General features: G+C 37.7%; 1 protein-coding gene across 1 annotated transcript in view; it reads left to right on the forward strand.

Annotated features, from left to right (window-relative positions):
• LOC126376987 (disintegrin and metalloproteinase domain-containing protein 19) overlaps window positions 1-22,247 on the forward strand; it is a 130,608-nt gene that overhangs the window by 88,510 nt on the left and 19,851 nt on the right. The window contains exons 2-3 of the mRNA XM_050024553.1: window positions 17,046-17,140; window positions 20,351-20,506. Coding sequence (XP_049880510.1) covers window positions 17,046-17,140; window positions 20,351-20,506 — 251 coding nt within the window. The remainder of the gene's footprint in view (window positions 1-17,045; window positions 17,141-20,350; window positions 20,507-22,247) is intronic.

A 22,247-nucleotide genomic window follows, 5' to 3' on the forward strand; every position in this document is an offset into this window, starting at 1 on the left:
CAGCCGGGACCTACGGCTTAACGTGCCTTCCGAAACACGGAGGAGCTCGAGATGAAAACTTTTTTTTTTGTCGTCACCCATCCTATGACCTTTGCGAAAGTTGCTTAACTTCAACAATCGCAGACCGAGCGCGTTTCCCGCTGCGCCACCGAGCTCCTCGATTATAAATTATGTATTTATAGGTCAAAAAGTGTTTGCAAGTTGCCTTTGCATTCGTCTGCCTACTACCCCTTAAGGGAACCACGGCGTGATTGTGTAGCTATTTGGTATCTCTTTCTCTTAGTTTTTTTATTAGACTACAAATTATATCATCTCCCTAACGTTATCCCGTTTTTCACATCCGCTTACCTCACCTGAATATTTGACAGGTCCGGTTTTTTTACAGAAGCGACTGCCTGTCTGACCTCCCAACCCGCGAAGGGAAAACCAGCCCAATATAGGCTAGGTTACATACCTCCGAAATCCATTTCTTCGGAATGCGATGTTTTCCTTCGCCGCTGAGCACGTGATAATCATTTATGATCCAAACGTGAATTCGAAAATAAATTCGACAATCATTGGTTTAGGTTAATGCCGGGATTCGAACCTGCGACCTCAAATTGAGAGTCAAGCGTTCTACCAACTCGGCTACCACGGCTACCCATTATTAGACTACAAATTATAAAAAAATGCATTACATATCAGTGTTAAGAATGAGTCATAAACATGAATTAGACACAGTTCGATAACAAAGTTGATTTTGAATCTCGACAAGAACTTTGAGAAACTAACAGCGATTTCTGCGAAACACCGACGGCCTGTATGATTCAGTATTTGAGGTTGCATTATATCATTAGTCACCTTAAGACAGCAACGATATATTACCTATTGTACTCGTAAACTGATAACTAAACATTCTCTTAAACGCGTATAGCTAGTCACAACTTTACTCGACGTTATCAGAAGTTAACTTGCTATCCCTACCATAGAATAAGAAATAGTACTACGTATAGAACGGCAACTCTAACTAAGTTTAAAATCCCCCGGGACATAGTTTAGTCTTCGTCAATATTTGGTGTCTGTGTAAAAGGGATTGTTTGTATGAAGAAGCACTGAAGTCCTCAGATTGATACGAGTAATAGGTGAATTGATGACAGATGATCAAACATCGCTCATTATAGTACAAGTACAGTACATTTTCTTAATATCCCCCGGTCATCATCGTTTTTTTGAATGTTAAATTCCATGTTCATTAATTATTAGATTCAGAATTTGAATTCAGAACTCGAGTGTTTTATTGTTGTGTAGTTCTCGCGGAAAGCCGGATGCCCGTGTTGCTCTATGCGCCAGAATCTAAACAAAACAACAATAAAGTTTTCAGTTCTGAATCCAAATTCTGATACACGATAAATCTGATAATTGATGAACATGGAAATTACCATTCGTTTTAGTTTTTTCCGTGTATTTAGAAAAAGGATGATGGCCGAGGGACTTGCGAAGAAAATAGAAAAGTGTTTCTATTTTCTTCGCAAGTCCCTCGGGTATAGTCGTGTAATTATATATTCCTTTTTACTATCGTATTGGTATTTCTTTAGCAGCTAATTAAGAGGCAATTCTTTCCTCACTCCGTAATCAGATATCGAGATACTATTGATTGTGTATAAACAATGACAAATCTTTGCCTTTAAGTCATGTGGTGATTCATTCATTGATTATGAATGATACGGACAGGTCAACATAAGAATTACACCTGTTACTCATAAGTACCACAGTGTTTTTTCTTAATGTTCCTTAACAATCATCGTATTTCTAAATAAAAACCAGTGCTAATTTCCATGTTTATCAATTATTAGATTTACCGTGTATCAGAATTTGAATTTAGAACTAAGTTATTTTGTTTACGCGGGAATCCGATAAATAATAGTTCTAGAACAATTTGGATTGCTGAAAAGCTGAGATTTAGGTTCGTTTTTAAACTATCAGAAAACAAAGACTTAAACCAAAAACTGTAATCGATGTAGTTTCACATACTCGTACATACTCTCATCAAACATCAGACCACGCGGGACGTTACCTTTTTTTTCAACCGACTTCAAAACTCTTCAAAACGACTTCAAACACACTTCAAAACTACTTCAAAGCACTTCAAAACGACTTCAAATTTATTTAGACCATTCTGTTACTATGGAATCTATACAGATGTTATTATGCTATGCAATTTTATATAATTAACATATTTACCTGCTTATGTCAATGAACTATGGTCCTTGGCCATAATAGTCTTCAGACAATGGCTAATTGTACAGAAGCTATTTTTTAACAATAGAAGGATTTTAACTCTTTGTTTAATAGTGTTTGTATTGTTTTTGAAGGTTTGTGTGAAATTAATACTATGGCATGTGTAGACAATTTATGTACCTACCTATATTTAGGTCAGGTTAGATAACATATTTGTCGACTTATAAAAAACCACATTGTAATGTGTATCATCAATAAAACCTCTATTTCTTTAAATTAATGTCATTCCCGTAAAAAATGAGACCACAAATTACATTAAAACTAGCTTGTTATTACTGAGCCGCCAAAGGCCCCTGACGTGGCTCATGTAACAAGTACATACTGGTAGTAAATAATAGAAGGATTAATAAAAGAGTATTTTATGCTTTCAAAAGCCTTCTTTGAATGAAGATATTTGACTGACACTTGAAGTAACCCGACCACATCTAATATTTATTATTATTATGAATGTTTCTACTTAGCTACGAACTCCTGAGTCCGGCCACGTTTATCAGTAACGATGGCCAGTCGTGACCCTGGGTCGTGATTTTACTACAGGTATCCACTGGCTGAGTATACATGTTAGATTTCCGACTTTGTGCGCGTAGACTTCCTTTTCATAAAGACTTTGTTCTCCCGTAGGTCTCATACTATCCCAATACCAAATTTCATCTAAATCGGTACAACGAAAAGACGAGACGGACGGACAGACTAGAGTTACTTTTGTGTTTATATTATATTACTGTGGATTTAATGAAAGGTTTGAAGGGTCAATGTCACTGCCAATGTCGGTGACGTATGATTGACGGACAATACATGTTCGTAATGCTTATTGGGATGGGTAGAGTCATAGTTCACTAGAGATTTAGTGAACCATGGTGAAGGAAGGGTTTCTAGCCCAAGTACCTCATCGCATCGCTTATAGTTAGTCCCCAAAGCACTCTTCATCAAAAAAATTACAGACGTTATGGTAAGGATTTTAATTCTTAATATTAATGTTCCGAATTCAAAAATTGGAAAGTGTCTCAATTTTTTTTTATGAAAAGGACAATATCTCTTTAGTCGATTTTTATTATTACCTACAAAGAATCGGGATTACAATTAGTTGAACATTATTAAGATTTTTCGTCTCTTCCACTCCAGCGCAAGGTAGACAAATTGAAAGCCTTGCTAGATTTTTCTTCGAGATTTCGAGATATGGTAAAATTTTGTTAAGCGCGACTTCTTCTTGCGAAATGACGTAGCTTCAGAATTGTTAAATTATAAAAATAATAAAAATAAAATGACCTTTTGACCGCGTAAAAGATGGTGTGACGATCTCAATGCTTATCGGAGGGATTGGTCGGAGATCGTGCAAAGTCAAGAGGAGTGGAAAAATCAAGGGGAGGCCTTTGCCCAGCAGTGGGATCGGATAGGCTAAATAAGATAAGGATAAGATTGACCTTTTACATTCTTGATTTTGATTTTTGATTGACTTTTTTACATTCTTGTATTCCGTTTCTGTATATATGACAGAACGCTATTTAACACATCTGTGTTAAATAGCGTTCTGTGTTAGAGTGTTCTGTGTGTGTGTTTCTGTGTTCTGTGTTCTGTGTTAGAGTGTGCGACCGGGTCATCTTATACCGGTTTCGTTCTCATTTTTGCATAGATGCCACAACTAATCGCAGTGAGCATTAGTTTGAGTGACGCGTGAATTACCTCTGGAACACGGTTTCGTTATCACCAAGATTTTTTTTTGAGATTGACTATGGCCTTGTAGCCTTGTGCCCGTTCGAAATTCAAATTCGAAATTCATTTATTCGCGTATGTTATAATGTTCGATTACAATCATATTAAAGTAGTAGGTACCTATCATCACGCTCACGTGTGATCAGTACGCTCCGCCAAAAATAGCCATACAAACCAAGATCTGAAACTATCACAAACATAAAAAAATGCCTAATTTTAAATACTACACCAGCATACATACATAAGATATGCCTATTCCCTCTTGGACACTACATGATGATGAAAATCGAATTTAGCTTCTTCCACTTCCACCACAACACACTCAAGTGTGAACACACTTATCCGGCAAGCCTATCATTATTACGGAAGTTTTTTTTGTTCAAAACTTATAAAGAATTAGTTGTTTCTCATTTAGGTACTAAGATGATCAACATCTAGAATAGAGCTCACCACCTATCACGTCAGTCTAACAGAAAGCTCGGTGATGCGCGCATACTTAGTTCATCTTCCGATGCATGTACATCTGACTACCCCAATTGGTATGTAGTCGTGAGCTTATGTGGTCAACAGCTAAATACCCGTCGCAATTTTCGGTTAAGTATGAAAATCGAAATTTTACTTAAAAAAAAATAGCTTATCATATGCTATGAGTGACGTAATGCCGACCAGTTCCATATCACATATCACCGTTGTATAATTCTCCATATCCGTGCCGCGGTGGAGTAACATTCTGTAACGGTGGAGAAAGCAGACAGAGCAGGTCGTCGTGACCTTGAATAACCTTAAGCTGGTTCTGTTTTACAATTTGTGCCAATGACGAGGCTTACTGGTATAAATCGATTATTTATGAATGTATAGATCTGGTTGTACCTTTTCATAAGGATATTTCTCAGTTTTCGAGTCGATAGCATAGTAGGTAGTGTTTAAATGAATGAATGAATGAATTATTTATTTCAGATCTAAATCCATATAAAAAAAATAAAAGCAAAAAAATAATAGAAAAAAGTGTGTTTAAATAGAAGCAATTTTTAATTTAGATTTTTTTTTAAATTTATTTATTGTTCAAAACATTTTACATAATGATACAATTGAATCGCATTGCTAAACCTTGCAGGTTTGTCTCAATGCAATATTCCGCTATTGTTACAGTTTGTACTTCAGAAGTATACTACTAATTAATTACACTATTCAACAAATAAAGTACACATACATGGACGAAAGAACCTGATATGGGACACAAATGCTCAGCGGTGAAGGAAAACAACGTGAGGAAACCCAAATTCCCGAGAAATGCATTTTTGGAGGTATGTGACCTAACCTGTATTGGGCTGGTTATCCCTTCGCGGGTTGGAAGGTCAGACAGGCAGTGGCTTCTGTAAAAAACCTGTCAAATCTTCAAATAGGTAAGCGGACCCTGTGAAAAACGCGATAACGGGGATGGTGATGATATGGTACGAATTAATCACTATTTTGGAAAAGTTGAAACTCATCACAGGAGTCTCGTTCCAATTTGACGTAATGGCCTCGGGTGCACGGAACGTTACAAAAGTTATTCATAACCTCATTCGGAGAGCCTCTTTTCTTGGTTCTCTTTTTAGAGAAGTAATACTGAATCCAACATCAGGGCTCTACTAGATGCTGTCCGATTCCTACCTGGTTTTTAGTGTAGGCATAAAAACGTTTTTATTCTTTACTTTTTCTGAACTGGTGATTTCCATTAAGTGGAGAATTTGAGGAAAACCCCAGAAGGAAACAGGTTGGGTTTGTCTGCCACTTAGTTTTACAGGCATGTTCTTTCTTTCCTTATTTATTAAGGATGGTTTTCAGTACGTTGACTTCTGTGGTTATTCAATGAATTACACTCATTATTCCTACATTCTTTTCTAATTACGAACTTATTATTCATTATACCTTTAAAAGGACAATGAACATGTTATACCTAAGAACATGATCGCATCCCTAAAAAGAATACTTATAATGGTGCTAATTCCTGCAGACGCCATCTAATTTTATTTTAAGTTATACCTGTCATTTTCTTATCCGTTGAAAAAGAAAGGGACGGGTAATCGACAGGTATAAAATTTATGAAATACACGTCAATTTTAAGCAGAAATCTAAAACAACCGTCTAAAAATTTTACATCGGCCAATAACTCGACAGAGTTACGTAGACAGCACGTCAAACGGATTACATACCAGCGAGATGCCTATTATATTCGCCCGGGTTATTCATTCGTTTTAAAATTAACTTGTTGACAATCATCCGTCGCTTTCCTTTTCGACGGATAAGAAAATGACGGATATAACTTAAAATAAAATTAGGCGGTGTCTGCAGGAATCGGGGCCAATAACGTAATTAATAGGTGTGAGTACGGAGATGACGACTGACAGAGATGGACGGAAGAGGTTTTGTTAGAGGTTGTGTTTGTGTTAGAGGTTACACGTTGGGCCGTCGTCTGTTTTTCCAACTCGTTATAATCTGAGAGCCATCAAGGCTAGAGTGAATAGGCATTTGCTAGGTAAGTAAGCGTGATCCACCCTAGATCAGGTGAGATTTAGGTGAGGACGGCCTCCGTGGTCCGTTGAGCTCCGTAGAGCGTTGTGCTCACGATCCGGAGGTTCCGGGTTCGAATCCCGGTGAGGACATATCACATAAATCACTTTGTGATCCCTAGTTTGGTTAGGATATTACTGGTTGATTACCAGATTGTCCGAAAGTAAGATGATCCGTGCTTCGGAAGGCACGTTAAGCCGTTGGTCCCGGTTATTACTTACTGATGTAAGTACGTAGTCGTTACATGAGTCATGTCAGGGCCTATGGCGGCTCAATAATAACCCTGACACCAGGGTTTATGGGGTAAGGTAATCCACCTCACAACCCACACGATAGAAGAAGGTGAGATTGTGGTCAAACGCGAGCCTATATTATTTAAAAAAAAAATCAGTTTGAGTGGGATAAAGGTAGGAGGATGATGAATACTTCTAATCATCCCGGTCAATTCTTAGCATCAACGCAAACATGTCTCATTCCATCGTCCACTTTGTTTTCAAGACAAATCTGAAGCCTGAACCACATTAAAAATAAGTATTCTTAATTAAACAAACAATAAAATCATAATAGGCCTAAGCTAAAAGGATGAGCGCGATCCAAAATGGTTCTCACAATGGAAGGAAGTGTACAGACCGTGCGTCAGCCATGCCTCGTAAAAAATAAAATAAAAAAGTAAAAAGTCAACGCGACGCGCATTTGATATTTATTTTTTACTCGAGAAGAGATGCGTTATGGAAACGAATCACGTTCAGTTTAGTCGGAATATTATGCTATCATAGTGAAATGTATCCGGTTTGACCAATTTAACAAAGTAGGAGAGTGATGCATTTGGCATAATATGAACTTAAAATTAGTACTGTATCTACGTCAAAGCATTTTAACAGGCTTTTTTATAAAAAGTTTAACATAAAGCAATATTTTTTTAACACAATTTAAATACTGTTTTGGGCAGAAAGATCTAATCCAATCTAGTTCCTAAAACATACATAAAGTCACGCCCATAATCCCTGATGAGGTAGGCAGAGCTATAAGTACTCAAAGACAACTTGCAGCCATTGTTGAAGCGAAGACCTAAGATGGATATGATGGATCTTATAGATATGGTTTTTTATTTAAAATCAAGCTTAAGATCCGGTTTGTGCAAAATTTTCCATGTGTGGTTATATTATTGCGGCAGAACGGTGTCCTTTTGCAGCATCTCTTGGCTTAAGTCCAGAAGTATTTGGACAAACCGCTTGGAATGCATTATCTCAAACGACAGTTTTGAAATAATTTAAATTGTTTGAAAAACTTCTTACTTTATGGACGAAAACGTTAGTCGTTACCCAGGACTGTAAGTATGATGCAATCTTCTTTTATCGTGTGGGTTGTGAGGATTACCAACCCCATCAACGCTGGTGTCAGGGTTATTATTGAGCCGCCATAGGCCCCTCATAGGCACATGTAACGACTAAGTCCTTACATCAGTACGTAATAGCCGGCACCAACGGCTTAACGTGCCTTCCGAAGCACGGATCATCTTACTTTCGGACAATCAGGTGATCAGCCTGTAATGTCCTAACCAAACTAGGGATCACAAAGTGATTTTCGTGATATGTCTCCACCGGGATTCGAACCCGGGACCTCCGAATCGTGAGCACAATTCCACTAATGAATAGTCCACCAACATGGACGTAATGGAGAACATAATCCCTTACTCTACTTTTAAACATGTTCACAGGATAAGATATAACCCTACCTAATTCAAAATCTTTGTAGCTAAGAACGCATGACCTCGCACAATAAGTTCGGATTGTCTGTGGTTAGGGTTTATAAGTTCATTCAGATAAACACATGATGTCTTTTGAATTTGTTTACTATGTAATATTATTGTTTACTCCACCACGCTGCTGTACTACGCGTTAGTAGATCTGTTTTACGGCTAATAGCCGGAACCAACGGCTTAACGTGCCCTCCGAAGCACGGAATCATCTTACTTTTTCGGACAATTAGGTGATTCAAGCCTGCAGTGTCGTTACAAAGGACAGTCTTACAAAGTGATTTAGATAATTTCCTCATCAGGAATCGAAGTTGGATCTCCAGTAAAATAATGTCTTTCCATAACCCACTGTCCCGGGCGAACTCCGCCCAATCCTTCTGATAACAGTCAAGGTGGATTAAAAAGTAGAAGAAACATTTGCGCATACAAAAACAAGTGTGCAATGCAAACAAATGTCAAATAGCAATATTGATATTTTTTAGATGAATTGCTTTGATGTGGCGTTTTTACCCCCAAGATCATCGCGTCATCATCCTAGGTACAAAGTGCGTGATTATGAAAATATTTATAACTTTCCCTTATTTATTTTTAACTAAAAGTTTTATTTTTTTCTTTATTTTAGCGTTTTCTTTTTTTTCTGTGTGTACAATAAAGTATTTGTTACGTTAACATAATTACATTTCTTAACGAGTTACATTTGAAACATGTAATTAATGTCAAACTTATCACTCGCTCCCATGTCCCCTCTGTCAGGGTTGAGTGCTCGAGTCAAAAACCCCATGGCACAATGGGATTTTGGCGCCAAAGGGGCCACGCTTCGGTGCATCTAATTATATGACATCCGATGCATTTGAACGCGACTGTATTGTCGTACGCACGTCGACTTTCACATGAATTTTGGTAGAGAAGTAGGTTGTAATGTAACCTTTGTTCCTTGTCTTTCAACGTTATTTTTACTGATGTTGAATAAAGATGGCTGTATTTTACACTCCGTGCATGTTCTCTCTTCATCTGTTCAAGCGTGCTAACGCACAAATATACCTACTAAATAAGAACGTCTAGGGCCGTGTGCCGAGGTTTTTCTTGCAGCTTCTTTTCCCCGGCTATACAGGTTGTGAGAAGCTGCAGTAGTTTTAGGCGGATGAGACTTTCGTTATGTAAAAATTGACGATTCAAAGTGTAACTATGTTACTTACTGAATAAAGATATTTTTGAATTTGAATAAGTAACAATATTAAAAATAGTTCCGCACGCACATAGACTAATGCTTTCCATGGGAAGCCTTAGGTGGTAACAACACCGCTATCCGCTTACCAGCTTTATTATAAACAGACAGGCTTCGTAGATTATACTTTTAATAAATCTACTAGAAACGCGACACGCAAGTCTACGGAGCGGAATATTATGCTGGGGTATATAGTAGGTACCTAAGTAATTGCTGATAAAAAGTATTGCTGTTACATAACACAACCCCACGACCGTATCCCAATTGGGCTAGAGGAGATTTCTAAGCGCCCTATTTGTCTGAAGCAATAATCTACAATAAAACACACGACAATGAACAATGCATACATGCGTAGAGTATAATTAAATTACTTACATTTCTCGTGCCTCAATCAATCAGTAATTTAAGCAACTTTCGCAAAGGCCGGTCTTAGGATGGGTGACCCCAAAAAAAAAGAGTTCATCTCGAGCTCCTCCGTGCTTCGGAAGGCACGTTAAGCCGTTGGTCCCGGCTGCATTAGCAGTCGCTAATAACCACCAATCCGCACTGGGCCCGCGTGGTGGTTTAAGGCCTGATCTCCCTATCCATCCATAGGGAAGGCCCGTGCCCCAGCAGTGGGGACGTTAATGGGCTGGTGATGATGAGGAGGATGAGAAGCGGGTCTACCTATATTATACTCGCTCCTTGTTCGAGAGGTTAAACAGTGTAGTCTACGTCTTATGCTCCAGCGTCGTCCCCCTCTCGAACAAGGAGCTTCGTATAATTGAGATAGAACTTCACTTACAGGTAAGTTCGTTTAATCTCATAAGTATACACGTCTGTCTACCCCTTCGGGGATACAGCCGTGATATAATGTTATGCTATGTTTATTGAGCACACAAGACGTACAGAAACAAGCGTAAATGAGGACAGGCACAAAAGGTGGCCGTATTGCTAAAGCTGCAATTTCTTCCAGGCAACCTTTGGGTACAGGAAAAATTATGTTAATATTTTAGTTTATAAGATATAGTAGCGGGTAGTATCAACATACTTTTCTATACAGTGTGACAAGTATATAAATATAGAAAGCGGCATTCGCTATTTCTAACCGAGCACGCACCATAGTTAGTTATGGATAAACAACCGACTTGACTAGTTAGTTAACAAGTGATGTTATGTTGCATGTTTCCGGCTTTGGGTCTATTCTTTGTTAAGTTAGTTCTTTGTTAAGTAAGTTCTTTGCTAACTTGTTACTTTTTTCTTGAATGTATTATAATAAGTTGGACAATACCTGTAAAAAAGAATGAGGATTAAAACTGCCTATTTCTCCCATCAGGTGTCGCTACTGTTGAGTGTTCTTAAATTTTGTCAGTTCCCCGTACTATTTGAGTAACAAACATATTGTTTTTGTTATATATTTTTTTACGCTATAACCCTTTGCGCAGCATTTAGCTGCAAAATCATAGTGTATATTGGTGCTAATTCCTGTAAATACCATCTAATTTTATTTTAAGTTATATCTGTCATTTTCTTATCCGCCGAAAAGGAAAGGGACGGGTAATCGACAAGCATAAAATTTATGGAACACACGTCAATTTTAAGCACAAATCTAAACCAACCGTCTAAAAATTTTACATCCGTCAATAACCCGACACAGTTAAGTAGACAGCACGTCAAACGGATTGCATACCAGTGACGTACCTTTTGATTCGCCCGGGTTATTCATTCATTTACTCATTCTTCCTAAAATTAAGAGCTGTGAATCATCCGTCCCTTTCCTTTTCGACGGATATGAAAATGACGGATATAACTTAAAATAAAATTAGGCGGTGTCTGCAGGAATCGGGGCCATTTACTCCCTAAAGATCGGAAAGAAGAAAACCTTGAAATACTTATTTTCACTCCGCGCCTGCTTACTACCTAGGCTGCTTTTTTTTCGTAACTCATCCTTCTCACCCTTCAGACGGGATACACGTCACAATGCTCCACATTATATAGCAATTTATCACGATTTTTAGCTGGACAGTATGCACTGTCAAAATTTAGGAACATTCAACAGTGCTGCCACCTACATTTGAGCTTCTAGTTTTTATCGTGGCCTCTTGATTCACAAATAATAATAATAATAAACATATACGAATATTTTGCAATTCCAAAAATATTACATACGTACAAAAAATAAGCTGCTCTCACTTTTGAACATAAGGATCCCAGCTAGGTGCCTACGTAATTCCCATCTTCTTTATAATTCACCATGCACCACTAATTACAGGTCGAATACGTTTATGCTTCGTGCAGTTAAAACTTTTAATTCTTTATCTAGCAAACTGGACATAGACCTATTCAACGATAGTTGCGAGTCAGTAAGGCGTCAACTCACAAAGTACCTTTGTAACAAAAACAATTAAAAATTGTATATAATAGTTTTGTTATTGTATACATCTAACTATTTGTTGTTTTTATCATTTAACTTCTATTGTGCGTGCGGAACTCAATCTTCTACAACGTTGCTTACTGTCAAGACTCAACGCTTTTTTTTTGTAACTAATTATTCTAATTCTATTTGTGAGAACCTTTAATTGGTTCTGATGTTGTTATTCCAGTCTTTAACTTGTTTTTGATAACTGTTGGTTCTCCTAGAATTAAAAATAAAATAAATTACATACGGTCAAATTGATAACCTACTTCTTTTTTAAAGTCTGTTAAAAAGGAAATTTTGCTAATAAAGGGACAGGCTGTAATTGCATTAAATTAGGCATTATGTATCATCGCGCTAAATTAATTAGGAGGTCAGACAGCAGATGGTGCACTTCACACTTGAAGTGTTTAAAGTGGATCTCGGCCTGGGAAAATACGTGTTATAAAGTTGCAACTTATTTACATACAAAGAATGGTTACTATTCAATGGACGTATGAGATTGTAAGTTTTTAGTTTTTTTGTGTCATTGTATGATAAATAAATTATCTTTTTTATACATTAAAGGATTTAGTTTTTGATATATCATTGATGAGAAGCTCGGTAGCGCAGCGGTTTACGCGCTCGGTCTGCGAGTGTTGAAGTTTAGCAACTTTCGCAAAGGCCGATCATAGGATGGGTGACCACAAAAATAAAGTTTTCATCTCGAACTCCTCCGTGCTTCGGAAGGCACGTTAAGCCGTAGGTCCCGGCTGCATTAGCAGTCGTTAATAACCATCAATCCGCACTGGGCCCGCGTGATGGTTTATAGCCCGATCTCCCTATCCGTCCATAGGGAAGACCCGTGCCCCAGCAGTGGGGAGGTTTATGGGCTGATGATGATATAATTGATATCCCGTGGTTAATACCAGGATTTGTGCTCGCCCCCTATGGGACTTAAACAACACACAGGCGTGATTTTATGTATTTTCCTCTAATTCTTACAGAAAACTCGGTGAAGTGTGGGTATTTAGATGGATGTACCTCTGGCTACCCCAATTGGGATATAGTTGTGAGCTTATCTTGGAGTTTTTGACATTTACTAGGTTAGCGTGGACAAACTGGTAGAATAAAAGAACTTTATATATATGCCAAATAGAATACTATTTCGCTCTTTCAACTTAAAAGCTGTATAGTGCAGTTACTGACTCAGACATCAAGTAATACAGTTTCTAATACAGGATAATCTGGTATCAGAAGTAAGTCCATAGCTTACCTCATAAACGCTAGCTTAGCTCGTAAAGTAGGGTTTAGATAATTTATGATTCATAGAGAAACTGGTTTCTTTAGATCTATATTAACTTATCAGTTTGTAATATCTTAGTAATATAATATTTTACCGTTTTGAATAGTAACAGCCTTGGTTGAGCCTTGGGCTGGCGATACGGAGGTCCCAGGTACGAATCCCGGTAGGGACAACCACAAATCACTTTGGGATCCCTAGTTTGGTTAAGCATTTGCAGGCTGGTCACCCGATTGTCCGAAAATATGGTGATCCGTGCTTCGCAGGGCACGTTACGCAGTCGGTATCAGCTACTATTTACTTAAATAAACTAGTATGTAGTCGTTATATGAGCATGAGGTCAATAATAGCCCTGACCCCAGGGTTGCTGAGATAGGTCAATTGGTCCACCTCACAACCCACACGATAGAAGAGGAACAAGTCCATCAGATCCGTCTTAGAACTTGGACCTCGTTAAGGATGGTCTGATGACCTAAACGCCTTAAGGATTGTCTGGAGTTCGCACAGGACCGGGAAATATGGAAGGATTGGAATCTAAAAAGGCTAATTAATTAAGGTATACTTAGATATTTTTCTTAGGAGACACGCAATGACAATAACCTCCTTTTTTGAAGTCGGTTAATAATTGCAATAATAAACAATTTTACTTTATAGTAAAAAAAAAAGCGTACAGTATTTCGGTCGTTCAGCTTGAATGGTTCCCACCCGCAACGCCTGCGCCGGTTATAGTTTGGCCCAAATCGACAGTTATTTCTGTTAATACGGATAAACAGAGCATTAATGGCTTATCCAATAATTCCAAGATTAGTTATGTTTTTCTTAATAAGTTGCATTACACAATAGGACAGACAAAGGAAAAGAAAGTATTTTGATTTGCAGAAGCTGTACGCGTATGTAGATATGTCTATAGTATTATACACAACGCACCTTGTCACGTAGGTCAGGTGGAAGAAATCTCTTTCTTAGAGATAAGCTGACCTGGGGGGTTAAAATTTTGCTATGTGACATTTGTTTGCATTACGTACTCACTTTTATATGCGCACACGATCAATGTTATTTATTTTATTTTTAGCAAGGAAATTTTGAACTTTTAGTAAAAGATTTACTTACAGTTTTTTGGTAATTTAATACATTAGTCAGTATTTCACTTCCGACAGGCAGTCGCTTCTGTAAAAAACCGGACCTGTCAAATCTTCAGGTTAGGTCAGTTTTATTATTGAAAATTAAGTGAATTATGTAACCAGGAGGTCTTAAGTGCAACCAGTTAATTTATTACTTTGCAAGAAACTGGTTGGACTTTTGCAGCTTATTGTTACATTGTAATAAATATTGTCCTAGGTTATGGCGTATATTTAGCTGCAGCTAAATATACGCCTTTATAGGATTGTATACATGTTGAGAGCATTCATTCATTGTGCTCCATTATAAAATGAACGTTACATCCGTTAACCTATTTCGTTGACAATACATTGTACTAGCGATGCTAATATATTGAAAATAACAAGATATATACGGCCTGAAGAGATACATATATTGTCTTATATTGTTATTAAATAGATAGATAAAATACTTATTAAGCACAATGTGCACAATACAGAAAGGCACAGCAGGAGGCCTTATTGTTCATACAGCAATTTCTTCCAGACAACCTTTGGGTACAGGAACATTTTGTACAAATATATACGGGGTGTTAGTGACATCGTAACGAAAACTTTGAGGGATGATTCAGGTCATGATCAAGTTGATGTCAAGTGGAATTTTCCGTCGCAAAAGTATGGAACTGAAAATAATTAAAAAAACACTAAAATTTTTATTAATTTTCCGTCAGGAAATTCTACTTTATATCAACGCAGTTTCATGGTCTGATTCATCGCCCTCAGTAGTCGTTACGGTGTCAAAAATAATTAAAATCAATCTAAATCTAATTTTATCTTTAATTATGATCTCTCTTCGAAAACTGTCACTCAGACTTACTGCAAAAATACGTAATTGACATACATTCATAAAATCCCGCCTGTCTCTCGTTGGGGTAGGCAGAGTCCACGGTATTCCACTTACCACCCAAACGTAGTGTATTTCATACTCCGGTTGAGGGGAAGCCTGTGCCCAGCAGTGGGACATATATAGACTATTAATGTTATGCATTTGTAACCCTGGAAAATTAAAAAACAGAAGATCACACACATATGCAAACAATGGGATATAATCTTGACTGCTGTGTTATGATATGACTTAACACTCCTGTTCTACAAACACAACAACAATGGAAAGAGATCCGTCATTCGAAGCTCCCACACTCGTGGGTGCGCGCGCGCCGCTTTTCTGACGATAATGGCTTAATTGTAGGTTATACCTTGTTAATCCTTGCCCTTGTCTAGTGGTGAATGATGCTTAATTAAATAATAAGAAGCGTTTAAAATGAATGTGTTGAACATTATTTTCTTGGAAGTACTATTTATTTCTGAGTGTCGTTTTATCTGCTAAGCTAAGGTAAGATACTGAGGCATACTAACTCTGTAACATCATAAGTTCATAATAAACATTTTCCCATTTGCATTGTTAATTTTAATTCTTTTGTTTCCAACAACACTTATTTTTATTCTTTATGTATACGTTATATTTTTAACTCTTATGTTTTTAGGAAGATTTATGGCTGTTTTAATTTAGAAGATAATTTCTGTTTAAGTTTTATACATATTTATATAATTAACACCTAGATATACTTATACGTTTTGTTGTTGTAATTGTGAATGCAGTGTGTACATAATATGTAATTGGGGCACATATACAAAAACTAATTTAAGACTTCAATTTTATAACTTTTCAATATATGTACTGTTGGTATACCTATCTAAATATATTACTATTTTTATTTATGTTTAAATATCGTATTCTAGCTTCTTGAAACAAAGGCTTCATTATAATGTTAATGTAATTGTTTGTCTGATAATGTTTCTTCTGTGTGTTGTAATGTGCCATTTGACGATATAGCAGCAATGTATTGACTTTTGTGCATGACTAATGAATCTGGCTAAAGAATACATTTCCTGTTGTGCATAGACTCGCGCAGATGCACATTATTATGATTCATTATATGTATGTACGTTGAACAAAAGGATACCATATATATGTATATACAGTCATGATCAATATCATGTACCCACTTTAGAACCCTGTCGCACTATCATATTTGACATTTAATGGGACTTACGATTTAATTTGTCAAAAAAGTTAATGCGACATGGATTCAAAGTAAAAAAAAAAATATTTTTTTTTTTAGTGTATACATATTAGTACTCGTGACCGAACATAAAGGGTGCTAGTGACACTGTAACACAAACTTTGAGGGGTGATTCAAACGTATGATTCTGAGTGATATCAAGATAGAATTTTCCGTGGCAAAAGTATGGACCTGAAAATAATAAAAAAAAACACTTTAAAGTACACTTGATATCAACTCTAAATCATGGTCTCCCTCTGTATTCGGTACGGTGTCATTAACACCCTGTATATACATAAGTTCACGTCTATTTCCCGTTGGGGATAATGCGATCTACGATCCTGACACACCACTTTCGCCTTCCACACATTTAGCTGCCCTCGCGGCACAACAACCGCATCGCGCGCGCCGGTAATTATATCGAGAGCTCTGACCAATACGAGTAGCTGTACGACGTCTATCCACGTAGATAACATTCCCTGCACCTATTAGAAACCCTCGATATAATTCGCGACGCACGCGGTGTGGTTGCCGTGCAGCGTTTGCTTATTAATTATTTTTAATTAATTCAGTACTAATTACCATGTTTATACATTGTGCTAATTGCATTATTATGTATTGTTCCAGGGAGTCCCGCGTCAGATTTCAGTCGACACAGAATAGTACAACCCACAGTGCACCATGCGAGGAGCAAAAGAGATATATCCACCACACGACACGCGGTGAGTTATTTTACATTCCATGATAAATATTTGAATATTCGTACACTAACCTAACACAGTTGGCTCGACCTTATAGACGGCGATACGGTACGATATGACACATGAAGCCATGCCGATGTTGTCACATTTATAAACCCAACTTTTATCGACATTCTGCATTGAGTGGGCAAACAAAAATAAACTGACAAATTATTAATTTAGTCAACTTTATTTACAATACCAAAACCAACCACAAATGGTCAATTCCATTGCGTATTTAACTACATTATTTAATATAATATCCTGGTAAAGTGCCCGTTTGTCCTTTTGCGTCATTCAACATAATACAAAGATATAAAAGCTGACTAATAAATAGTTACTCTCAGTAGTTACTCCAACACAATGTGGTTAATACCACTATATTTCACAATAGCTACGGCTCAATATATCAACTGGAATTACACGAGAGAAGCGGTGGTGCCTACAGGGGAGAGATGTCTAACGGATTGTGTGGATAACCTATGCTATGCGAACTTAAATTTGGACCAAATACCGTGTATTCCGAAGAGGACGAGGCCACCTAAGTATTACACGTCTCGTGCCAACGATGAAGGGAGGGAACAATGTATAAGCAACTGCGGGACCTTTGGCGATATCTTCGAGTGGTGTGTAACAGGAAATGTAGGCAAAAAGAACCGTGTGAGATCTTGCACACGTCATACGTTTGTTTAGATGAGAATAACCTGTACGCCTACTGCGCGCCGTACCCCACTCCCGTAGCACGAAGACCCGATATAAGCATAGAATCGTGGTTCCAATACACCAAGCTTGTCCAAAGATATATTAAAATGAAATTAAGTAATGAAGTTCATTTTAATTGATGTTTGTTCTGCCAAGTCTTTATTGTACCTAAGAAAAAATAATTGTTGATTTTTATTGTATAAATAGTGTTTTTCTTTTTTAAATTAAGTATATTTTGTTAATGTGTCGGCTAACCTATTTATAAAAAAAGTAAAATTTGAATCGAATGTGTAGTTTTTGTGACATTTTCTTATCTATAGCAAACTAAAGATCGTACAATGTGTCCAGCTTTATTTAAAATTAATCCCGTGTTTTATTTAAACAGGAAAATGATGTTAATAACGTAATTTCCAACGCGACCGTATGTAAATACATTATAGGCTACAAAATGAACCGGAGGTTGTTTTATCAGAGACTTCCTGTATACATGGATGAGGATATACGCAATTTAATCATATAATAATGTCATTTAATGAGGAACTTTCCTAGCCACGTCCCTCAAAATATAAAAAAAATATTTTTTGAGGAGCTCGGTGGCGCAGCGGTTAACGCGCTCGGTCTGCGATTGTTGAAATAAAGCAACTTTCGCAAAGGCCGGTCATAGGATGGGTGACCACAAAAAAAAGTTTTCCTTTCGAGCTCCTCCGTGCTTCGGAAGGCACGTTAAGCCGTTGGTCCCGGCTGCATTAGCAGTCGTTAATAACCATCAATCCGCACTGGGCCCGCGTGATGGTTTAAGGCCCGATCTCCCTATCCATCCATAGGGAAGGCCCGTGCCCCAGCAGTGGGGACGTTAATGGGCTGATGATGATGATGAATGAGGAACTTTCCTAGCCACGTCCCTCAAAATATAAAAAAAATATATATTCAAATTCGAAATTATACAAAAAGTGACTTAAAGCAGTGCAGTTTGTTGGCGACGTATGCACTCGATTAATAGATAATTAATTATATAGATGGCGTTGTCCAGATTTAACGTGATAATTACCTATTTTCTCATTGCTCGGGTACATATTTTTTCAAAAATGGAATGTCATGGCAGAGGCATATATAAATGTTGCTTGATATTTGGATCAGCTATGTATATAATTATGTAGCTTACCTATATTGCTTCTCTTTATTTTGATCAGAATAATAATGGGTAGAAGATGTGTTATGCCTGAGTGTAATAACGAGGGTCATCATTTATATTCAAAAACAAAGATTAAAGATACATAATGTCTGTTATCCATGAAATTACAAGTCTCGTCTGCAAACAAAAGATGTAATAATAAGTGGTTTTTTTATTATTATTTGTTATAGAAAAAACTTATAGAAAAAATATTACAAAACCAGAGAGGTTTGTACGTACTCTAAGGAAGTCGTCTATTAGTAAATCAGAGCTTATCATTATGAGTGTAGGTTACATAATCAACCATAACAATACATAAAATAAACAGCTTATATACGTTCCATTGCTGGGCACAGGCCTCCCCTCAATCAATCGGAGGCGGTACGGAGCATATTCCACCACGCTGCTCCACTGCGGGTTGGTGGAGGTGTGTTTATAGATAATAGCCGGGACCAACGGCTTAACGTGCCCTCCGAAGCACGGAATCATCTTACTTTTTCGGACAATGAGGTGACTCAAGCCAGCAATGTCCTTAACAAACGAAGAATTCGACAATGTCCCCATCGGGAATTGAACCCGGACCTCCAGGTCGTGAGCCTAATGCTCTAACCACTAGACAACGGAGGCTGTATACTTTACGTACCAATACTTTACGTAACAATACTTTATTTTTTTTTAAAGAACGTCTAGGACCCTGTGCCGAGGTTTTTCTTGCAGCTTCTATTCCCCGGCTATACAGGTTGTGAAAAGCTGCAGTAGTTTTAGGCGGACGAGACGTTCGTTATGTAAAAAATGACAATTTAAAGTGTAACAGTAGTACCTACTGAATAAAGATAGTTTTGAATTTGAATGTCCGACAGAACATACCTATAGGTGTGGCTGCGGATCATCTCCATGATGTAGCTTACTCACACACCTTTTTTTTTCGTCTTAATATTTACTATGTCAACTAAGCTATAAACCGAATACGTCTCTAGCTATAGTCGATTTTGATGCAATTTCTCTATTTGTCACCAGACAATTCCTTCAATCAACGCTTATCGCTATCGACCCATCAGAGTCGATTAATTCTTTCAAATATTTTTCTTCTAAGACGACGCCCTGGGCCGAGGTTCGCCCCCAACTGGGCACCCTCGGGCCTGTTGTCTTAAACGTTGTACCGGGTGAGAGCCTTCAGCGCTCCCCATTTGTCCGGACAAGTAGTTAATGCGATCTGCGACAAATCTACAATAAGTCACGTCAAAAAAAAAAAGAAAACTCCAGACAATCCTTACCCCTAATCGTCCAAAGCCTTACACGTGATTCGTCAACATTTACAGGAAGGAATGCACCACGACGAGGTGACGATGAAAGTGCCGGTTGACGGAGAGGAGTATGTGCTTGACTTGCGGCTCAACCAGGACCTGGTCACCGACAACCACATAGTCAGCTACCAGAGGAACGGGGAGAGAGTGTTGCATAAACCCACTAGAGAGGTGAGGCGTGAAGACTCAATTTATTTATTAAATACAGGGTGTTAGTGATACCGTAACGAAAATTTTGGGGGATGATATCAAGTGGAATTTCCTGTCGGAATATTCATAAGAATCTTGGTTTTTTTTTTTATTATTATGAGCTCCATATTGTGCTTTAAGCTGCATAGAACCCTAAAAAATATTACTGAAGATTTAACAGGTCCGGTTTTTTACAGAAGCGACTGCCTGACTGACCTTCCAACCCGCGAAGGGAAAACCAGCCCAATGCAAGTTAGGTCACATACGCATCTCTCGAGAATGTAGTTTTCCTCACGATGTTTTCCTTCACCTTCCAAACATGAATTCGAAAACAAATTTGATAATCATTGGGTTTAAGTCGTGCCTAGATTTGAACCTGCGACCTCACAGTGAGAGTCAAGCGTTCTTTCAACTAAGCTAATCAATAATAAAATAAAATAAAAAAGTTTATTGCAGTATCTTTTGGTACATACTTTATACTGGGTTTGGAGCCGCCTTTTAATCATAGATATGCTTGTATTAGGTGACTCCGTTCTTCTATGTGCTAATGCACATTCAGTACTCCATCACTAATTTAAGAGCCACGCTCTTGTCGGAGTAGCATTCTCCATGCTACTTTATTAGGGATAAAATAAGTCCTCTCGCCTTCCGCCCCGCAGTACTCTGTCTGACGCAAGTGGGATGGCGTCCAGAGTAGTCCATTTGAAAGTCGTACTATAGACTCCTGTCCTCCGCTCATGAATAGATTCAGTAGTCATCATCAATTTAAGAGCCACGCTCTTGTCGGTGTAGCATTTTCCATTCCAGTCTATCAAAGGCCAATTCCTTGACTTCCCTATAAGACACGACGTTAACCTTTTCTTTAATCTGTTCCATGTAAGCTCTTCTTGGTCTTCCCCTTCCTCTCTTTCCTTCTAGCTTTCCTTCTATGATGTTTTTAATGAATTCGTCGTGTCTTATTAGGTGTCCAATCATCTTGCCTCTTCTGTCCTCAATAATTCTCAGTATTTGTCTCTTTTCCCTTACTCTTACTAGCACTTCCTCATTTGTAACCCTTTCTGTCCAACTTATTCTTTCCATCCTCCTCCAACACCACATTTCAAAGGCCTCGAGTCTCTCTCTGTCCTTCTGTGTCAGTGTCCAAGTTTCACATCCATAGAGGGCTATACTCCATACGAAGGTTTTGACACATCTTTTTCTGATAGGTTTGGCAATCCTAGCCTTGAATATGCACCCTTTGTTATGGAAAGCTTGTTTTGCCATTGCTATTCTGGTTTTAACGTCTAAAGTACATCTTGAGTCATTCGTTATTATGCTGCCTAGATACTTAAAGTTCTTTACATTTTCAATCGGGATATTATTTAACTTAATTATTTGGCTGTCTATTTTTGGAGTTTTGGAAATTGTTAGAATTTTGGTTTTACTTATATTAATTTTAAGGTCGTATTTTTCAAAAACTGTGTTCATTGTGTTAAGTAGGGTTTCTAGGTCTTCTTTATTACTGGCCAGTGCCGCAATATCGTCTGCAAATCTGATACTAATTATATTCTGTCCATTTATTGTTATTCCGTTACTGATTTTAGCTATTTCCTTCATGGCACCCTCTATGAAAATGTTAAATATTAGTGGAGATAAGGAACAGCCCTGTCTTACACCTTGCCGTACTCTAGCTTTTCTCTTCACTTCTCCTATTTCTACGACAGTTTCCTGGTGTTTATATAGT

This window comes from Pectinophora gossypiella, chromosome 22 (assembly GCF_024362695.1).
Source record: "Pectinophora gossypiella chromosome 22, ilPecGoss1.1, whole genome shotgun sequence".
In the NCBI taxonomy this organism is placed as follows: domain Eukaryota; kingdom Metazoa; phylum Arthropoda; class Insecta; order Lepidoptera; family Gelechiidae; genus Pectinophora; species Pectinophora gossypiella.